The sequence below is a fragment of the Elgaria multicarinata genome, chromosome 20, assembly GCF_023053635.1.
Source record: "Elgaria multicarinata webbii isolate HBS135686 ecotype San Diego chromosome 20, rElgMul1.1.pri, whole genome shotgun sequence".
Taxonomy (NCBI): domain Eukaryota; kingdom Metazoa; phylum Chordata; class Lepidosauria; order Squamata; family Anguidae; genus Elgaria; species Elgaria multicarinata.
Genome location: NC_086190.1, coordinates 12,991,415 through 12,999,542, shown reverse-complemented (window position 1 = coordinate 12,999,542; position 8,128 = coordinate 12,991,415). Strand labels below are relative to the sequence as shown.

General features: G+C 48.4%; 2 protein-coding genes across 2 annotated transcripts in view; one reads left to right on the top strand and one right to left on the bottom strand.

Annotated features, from left to right (window-relative positions):
• Positions 1–52: 52 nt before the first annotated feature.
• On the top strand, positions 53–4,344 carry LOC134411335 (lysophosphatidic acid receptor 6-like). The gene is made up of 2 exons (XM_063145065.1): positions 53–146; positions 2,787–4,344. Exon 2 carries the CDS (start codon positions 2,979–2,981, stop codon positions 4,086–4,088), a length of 1,110 nt encoding a protein of 369 aa, XP_063001135.1. The 5' UTR covers positions 53–146; positions 2,787–2,978; the 3' UTR covers positions 4,089–4,344.
• A 1,132-nt stretch (positions 4,345–5,476) lies between these two features.
• Positions 5,477–8,128, bottom strand: part of INTS11 (integrator complex subunit 11) — a 41,405-nt gene continuing 38,753 nt past the window's right edge. Inside the window, exon 19 of the mRNA XM_063145061.1 lies at positions 5,477–5,674. Coding sequence (XP_063001131.1) covers positions 5,609–5,674 — 66 coding nt within the window. The 3' untranslated portion in view covers positions 5,477–5,608. The remainder of the gene's footprint in view (positions 5,675–8,128) is intronic.

The window sequence follows — 8,128 nt, the reverse complement described above, 5'->3', positions numbered from 1 at the left end:
CCATTCCTTTGCAAGAGAAAAAGCACGCAGGGACGCCTCCGGGCGTCAGAAAGCTCACGAGGCGGCGGGTCGCTGCAGACCCCTCTCCAAGGAGGGAAACCGTCGGCTGTTGAACCGCTGGGGCCCGGCTGCGAGAGCGAGGACGGGTAAGTGGTTTTGAATCATTACTGTCGCCCTTGATGATGGATTTCTGCCCTGCCTCCCTACGGAAGTCCGCAAGGTGGTTTGCACCAAAACCCGCGGGGTACAAAATCGGATAACGCAGCCTAAAAAAAGAAAACAGGCAGACGAAACCTACAGCAGTAACGTCTTCATGCGGGAGGTTTTTGGCGGCGTATCGTAAGCTAGCAGGGATGGCTTTCCATTAGAAAACGAGGGAGCTGCAACGAATTGTTGCAGCGCAGGGTGTTTCCGGCTCAGGATTCCGGCCTCTCCACTCACCACAACCCCGTTTTCCATGCCCAGCCCCTAAACAGTCAGCATTTCATAGCCATAGAGTATCTTACTGAGCTGTCACAGAATCATAGAATAGTAGAGTTGGGAGGGTCCTATAAGGCCATCAAGTCCAGCCCCCTGCTCAATGCAGGAATCCACCTGAAAGCATCCCTGACAGAGGGTTGTCCAGCTGCCTCTTGAAGGCCTCTAATGCAGTGGTTCCCAATTAGCTAAGTGCTGAGGACCCCTTGTTTTTCAAATGCCAAGCCATGGACCCCCTACTTTTGAAAAAAAAATGTTATCTCTATGGTAGTTACCTGTGCGAAGCAATTTTGTAGAGAAAATAAGGGGTAGCCCCTAATAAGCAAAAGGTATACTAAAAAAACAGACCATAAAATTTGTGATATTTGTGATATTACCACGCAAAAATGACAGTGATTTAGTTAGGAATATGAAGATGAATTTAATTTTGCTAACGTCTGGTTTACAAATGAACAAATTATGACATGTCTAGCAGCTACTAAACCTAAATATGATGGGAGAAATCGTGCCTCTTTTTGTCCCGAACAATCCCTTCCACATCCGGTTCAATATTTCCTACTTTTAATCTCAAATCTGGATCAACATCTAGGCTTGTTCTTCATATAACAAAATGCCGAAAATGTTTGTTCACAAAGATACGTGGAACAAAAAGGAACTAGATGTTTCAAAGCTTTTTCACCTAACTCCTTATAATCAGGAGGAACCTTCACCCAGAATTGGTCCGGTCTAGATTCTTTGAAAAATGATTTCAGTGAACCATCACAAGTCACGTCAGCAAGTGCATCTCGCTCTTCCGCAGAGAGTTGTTAGTTGTACATCACCACATTCAAAAGGATTCCTTCTCCGTGAGTTTTCAGGATTAGGTGCAGGGAAGTAATCTCTGAAGCTAGTCGCTAAATCACGCAGGTGCTCAGTGGTGTTATATTTTACTTCTGGAAGGAATTCGTCGTCAGTGGACTTCAGAAATGAATGGTGAATATATGAATGGTGCCAGGGATCCCCTGGGTAGCTTACGTGGACCCCCTGGGGTCCACGGACCACCAATTGGGAACCCCTGCTCTAGTGTGCCCTCTCCAATTAGGATTTTTGGTTCCCTAAAGAATTTTGGTTCTGCAATCAAACGAAAGCACCTACTTGCCCAGTTGTCTGTTTTTCAAGAGCAACCAGCCGGGAATGCAGAACATTCAACAAATGCCTGTCCCCGTTTTGGGGGTCCCTCGATACTGATATTCAGAAGCTATCACGTTTAATAGCCTGTGCTAAACCCTGGAGAACATAGCAACAGCTCTGCTGCGTCAGACCAGAGGCCTGCTTTGCCCAGTATCCTGTGCCCAACAGAGGACAGCAGTGCCCTCCATCCCCTCTCGCTTGTCCCCAGCGTAGCGTCCCCGCCACTAAGGTGCCTCTAAACATCAAGGTACCAAATCTAATAGCCGTTGGTGTGGGGTTCTTTTAAGTCATAGAAGCTAGTGCGACTTAACAGGGCTTTATTATTCGCCCTTCGTTTGCCGGCGATCAGCTAGATGGAACCAACTGGAGTTCTAGCAGCATGAAAGGGAGAAAAATCTCCCCCACGGTTTGTATAAATACGTATTTTACCTAAAACTTCTACCGCAGCCTTGGAAAGAAGTTGATTGGATTTACCAAACTGCTGGGAACCGGGGACGTGGAATCATCCAAACGTGTGCTCGGCTAAATTTTCATTGGGGCTCAAGTCCATATCAGATTGCGAGCTTTGGAGTTCAAAGCCCTATGAAGAGAGACTGAAAGAACTGGGCTTGTTTAGCCCGGAGAAGAGAAGATTGAGGGGAGACACGGTAGCCCTCTTCAAATACTTAAAAGGTTGTCACACAGAGGAGGGCCAGGATCTCGTCTCGATCCTCCCAGAGTGCAGGACACAGAATAACGGGCTCAAGTTAAAGGAAGCCAGATTCCAGCTGGACATCAGGAAAAACTTCCTGACTGTTAGAGCAGTACGACAACGGAACCAGTTCCCTAGGGAGGTGGTGGTCTCTCCCACTCTAGAGGCCTTCAAGAGGCAGCTGGACAGCCATCTGTCAGGGATGCTTTAGGGTGGATTCCTGCATTGAGCAGGGGGGGTTGGACTTGATGGCCTTGTAGGCCCCTTCCAACACTACTATTCTATGATTCTATAAGCCAGCTTTGGCGCCAGTAGGGCCTCCAAGGGGAGGGTATTCCACAACCAGGGGGCCACCACAGAGAAGGCCGAAACAACATTGATGGGAGTTGTCTTTTGTTGCCTGCTCCATTTTATCCCATTTTACCACTCCTCTTTCTGTGCTCGACAGTTTTGTTCTTCAACGGGTCCGTTTTGCTTTGCCGGCTGAGATCCAGCTATGTACGACCTCTGTGGATGCGGACGAGGCTTCATCCCTGAACTCGATTCGCCTTCAGCTTTCGCAAAGTGATCTGCTGAGGCACCTCAGACCTTCTGGAGGAGAGGTAAAAAAACCTGAGGCAAAGGTTCCTCGCCTTAAAAAATGGATGACACAACTCTCGCTAACGTGTGGCCTAACACGACCAACGCCAGTTTGGAGTGTGTCCTTCAAGCTGAATTCCAGTATTCCCTCTTCACCATCGTCTACAGCACCGTCTTTGTCCTGGGCCTGCTTGAAAACGGGGCGGTCTTGTACCTCCTCACCTGCAGAGTCGCAAACCCGCCTCGCTCTTACATCTACCTGGTCAACTTAGCTGTGGTGGACACGGCCTTCGCGTGCGTCCTGCCGTTCAAGATCCATTACCACCTCAACCGCAACGACTGGATCTTCGGTGACGCGGCCTGCCGGATCACGGGGAGCGTGTACTTCCTCAACATCTACCTCAGCATCGCCTTCTTCACGTGCGTCTGCGTCGACCGGTACGTGGCGGTCTTGTACCCTTTCGCGTACATCCGGATCAAGAGCGTCCACTACGGGGTGGTGTCCGCGGCCCTCTGGGCGACCGCGCTGGCCATCGCCGGCCCGCTGGTTTTCGGAGGAGCCCTCGATTCCAAAGTGCGCAACAGCACCGTGTGCTTTGAGAATTTTCAGGCCGCCACCTGGACCGGCCGTATGATGCCCTACAACGTCTGCGCGCTGGTGTTTGGCTTCGTGGTACCCTTCGCCGTTATCTTGATCAGCTACCCGTTGATCGCCCGCCGCATCTCCCGTATCCCCCGCAGCGCCCGCAAGAGGAAGGCGCTGGGTACCATTTACCTCATCCTCTTCATCTGCGTCACCTGCTTCCTTCCGTACCACCTGACCCACCTGTTGCACTTCCTAATGCGGGCCGGGCTCATCCGGGACTGCCGCTTCGCCGCTTTCATTTACCGGATGCGCCGGGTGACCTTAGCGCTGATCAGCTTCAACTGCTGCCTGAACCCTGTTTTGTACTACTTCATCGCGGCCAGCAAACGCTGGCGTTGGCAGTTTCGGCTCCGGAGAAATGCGACGAAGGTCTACACGGTCTGCGGTGCCCAAGACGGCAGGCAGCCGGACGCAAAGAGAAGCATGCCTGAACCCAGGTGGGGGAAGAAATGCAGCCGGGCTGCAGACGGGATAAACCTGGTGAAACCCTGTACAGAAGGTCCTCTGACTTCCACTGCTGTTTGAAATGGTCCAGGCTGTTCTATACACGTAACTGGGGTACATTTTATGCATCACAAAGCAACCAAAGCTTTTTTTGAGAGAGAGAGTGAGAGACGGACAGTGGGTTATACGTAGTTGTATATGCTTCTGTTGGACTCTTCCCCCACCCCCACAGGGCAAACTGTCATCTTGGCCCTGTGGGGAAGAAGAAAGACCGAGGGGACAGGAGCAGGCAGAAGAAACATCGGGGCCTGCTCCAGTTGGACTCTTCCCCCACCCCCACAGGGCAAACTGCCATCTTGGTCCTGTGGGGAAGAAGAAGGACCGAGGGGACAGGAGCAGGCAGAAGTAACATCAGGGCCTGCTCCTGTTGGACTCTCTCTCTCTCTCTCTTCCCCCCCCCCCCCCTGAACTCCTTTTCCTTGTGTGTCATGTCTTTATTAGACTGTAAGCCTTAAGGCAGGGACTGTCTTTTTTGCTAAGTGTAAGCCGCTCCGAGAGCCTTTTTTGGATGAGGAGCGGGGTATAAATATGATAAATAAATAAATAAATAAACAGTTGTAGTAAGAAAACGCTGCAGGGGCACAGAACGGCGAGCGCAGAATACAGCTTTCATCTTTTCAACTCCCCCCCCCCCCGGCTTTGGCTGCAAAGTTGTGCTTAAAAGCGTGGACTCCGACCTCAGAAGCTGAAGGTTCGAATAAGCGCCTTGCGCAGAATTTTGCTCCTCCCCGTGACCAAGTGCAAAATAAGGTCCCGCGTCGGTTTTCTGTGCAGGCTTCAGGTGACCCGGTTACAGCGTAGCTTGTTTTCGGACACGAGACTACTCACGTACCCGTGTTCATAGAGAGCAGCCTTCCCCAATTATTAGAAAAGGAATTGGGAATAAAACGGCCAGTATCCTACTGCCTTTATACAAATCTATGGTGCGACCACACTTGGAAGACTGTGTACAATTCTGGTCACCACACTTAAAAGAAGATGGGAAAAGTGCAGAAAAGGGAAACTCAAATGATGAAGGGGCTGCAGCATCTCCCCTATGAGGGAAGGTGACAACAGCTGGGATTGTTTAGCTTGGAAAAAAAGGAGGCTGAGGGGAGACAGGAGAAAGGTGGCCAAAATAATGCACGATGTGGAGAATGTGGATAGGGGACATTTTTCTCCCTCTCCCATAATACTAGAGTCATCCCATGAAGGTGATTGGTGGGAGATTCAAGAGAGATAAAAGAAAGTCCTTCACGCAGTGCAGTCAAACTATGGAACTCACCACCACAAGATGTGGCAACAGGCACCCTTTTGGATGGCTTTAAAAGGGGGTTGGATAAATTCCTGGAGGAGAAGGCTGTCAAGGGCTACTAGCCCTGATAGCTATGTGGCAAAGGATGGTATATGTTATCCCTGACAAAGGCCGATAATATTGAAACTAAAAATCCTTTACTTAAACACACACAAACACACCACTGTCCACAACTTACGTATTTACATAGTTCTTTATATTTTTTGAGGTTTGCCAACTTCCAGCAGCTTCAAAAGATGCCCAGGGCTTACGCGGTGATTTGGGGCAGTGCCTTCTTCAACAAGGCAGTAACGTAGCTACCCATTTCTTCATCCTGTACACAAAATCCAGATTATTATTATTATTATTATTTAAAAAATAGATGTTAATGGGTGGTCCCTGCTTCTTCTTTTTAAAAACATTTTAAGACTGGAAACGCCACATAATTTTTCATGCTTGGCCCCATCTGTTCAGAGGAGGGCAACCAGGATGATCAGGGGTCTGGAAACAAAGCCCTGTGAAGAGAGACTGAAAGAACTGGGCCTGTTTAGCCAGGAGAAGAGACGATTGAGGGGAGACATGAGAGCACTCTTCAAATACTTAAAAGGTTGTCACACAGAGGAGGGCCAGGATCTCTTCTCGATCCTCCCAGAATGCAGGACACGGAATAATGGGCTCAAGTCAAAGGAAGCCAGATTCCGGCTGGACATCAGGAAAAACTTCCTGACTGTTAGAGCAGTATGACAATGGAATCAGTTGCCTGGTGAAGTTGTGGGCTCTCCCACACTAGAGGCCTTCAAGAGGCAGCTGGATACTTTAGGGTGGATTCCTGCATTGAGCAGGGGGTTGGACTTGATGGCCTTGTAGGCCCCTTCCAACTCTACTATTCTGTGATTCTATGATCTCTGTGTCCCTCCCTTCCAAGGGACGTATATCTGGTTCCTTCACTGCTGACTTTTAAACAGGCCTCAAAAACCCTATTTACACCGAGCTGCTTCTCACTGAGATGCTGAACTATTTAACGCCTTATACCACTAGTTTTAAAAAAGTGCTCTTGTGAGGGGTTTCATTTTCTGTGAGCGTCGTGCCCCCTCTGGAAACATTTCGAGTGCTGTTTGAACTTTGATGGCATCTTACGGAAATTGTGCTTCATCCTCTTCATATGAGTGGCTTTGCCCTAAAAGGCAGTCTAAAACTTTTTTTCAAATAAGTCAATGTAAACAACTAACTAACGACCTTCACGACTCCTGCAAGATCCAGTGAAAACCCATTTAAGTTTTAATGGGCTTCCTAGGGCCATTTTTAATTGATGAATTCCCCCACACACCCCCATCCAACACAGCACAGCTGTTATCATTGGGTATTAGCTGTTTAAGTGTGCAGCCAAATATATATTTACTGCAATTCTATACCGTCCAATAGAATCATAGAATATAGAGTTGGAAGGGGCCTACAAGGCCATTGAGTCCATCCCCCTGCTCAATGCAGGAATCCACGCTGAAGCATCCCTGACAGAGGGTTGTCCAGCTGCCTCTTGAAGGCCTCGAGTGTGGGAGAGGCCACAACCTCACCAGGCAACTGATTCCATTGTCGTACTGCTCTAACAGTCAGGACATTTTTCCTGATGTCCAGCCAGAATCTGGCTTCCTGTAACTTGAGCCCATGATTTCGTGTCCTGCACTCTGGGAGGATCAGGAAGAGATCCTGGCCCTCCTCTGTGTGACAACCTTTTAAGTAATTGAAAAGTGCTATCATGTCTCCCCTCAATCTTCTCTTCTCCAGGCTAAAGTTCTTTCAGTCTCTCTTCATAGGGCTTTGTTTCCAGACCCGATCATCCTGGTTGCCCTCCTCTGAACACTCTCTAGCTTGTCTGCGTCCTTCTTGAATTGTGGAGCCCAGAGCTGGACGCAATACTCTAGATGAGGCCTAACCAGGGCCGAATAGAGAGGAACCAGTACCTCACGCGATTTGGAAGCTATACTTCTATTAATGCAGCCCAAATAGCATTTGCCTTTCTTGCAGCCATATCACACTGTTGGCTCCTATTCAGCTTGCGATCTACAACAATTCCCAGATCCTTTTCATTTGTAGTATTGATGAACCAAGTATCCCCCATCCTGTAACTGTGCATTTGGTTTCTATTTCCTAGATGTAGAGCTTGGCATTTATTCCTATTAAATTTCTATTGTTTTCAGCCCAGCACTCCAGCCTATCAAGATCCCTTTGAAGTTTGTTTCTGTCTTCCAGGGTATTAGCTATCCCACCCAATTTTGTGTCATCTGCAAATTTGATCAGCGTTCCCTGCACCCCATACTCTGCATTTCTGGGGACTTTGGTCATCGCTACACGTTCCTCGCTTGAGGATGGAAAGGCATGTGTGAATAAGGTCATCGCAGACCCATGATTTCAGACAAAACATCGGTCCAGCTACACGCTTTTCCGGGGAGTCGGTTCCCACATTTCAGTGACCCAGAAAGCCCACAGAACAGATAAAAAGCCCAGAGGAGTCTGCTAATAGCTATTAACAGCTAATAACAACAGGGACCTGCAACATGATTTCTGGTTTCCAGGTAGATTGCATACTTGTTTGGCGGAATATCCTCTTTCCAGGCTGGGTTGAAGAGGACATTTACTTTTTTTTTTTACAGATGCAGATATTCACATTTTGTATACATGTCTATATACACATATATGTGCATATAGACATATATCAACATGTTTGCACATGTATAGACATGTTTACATACACGTAAGCACACACATATGAGTATGGGTGGGCATATAGATG

Excerpts from the sequence above, each read along its gene's own strand:
- LOC134411335 (XM_063145065.1), top strand. The coding sequence starts at position 2,979 with ATGGATGACACAACTCTCGCTAACGTGTGGCCTAACACGACCAACGCC.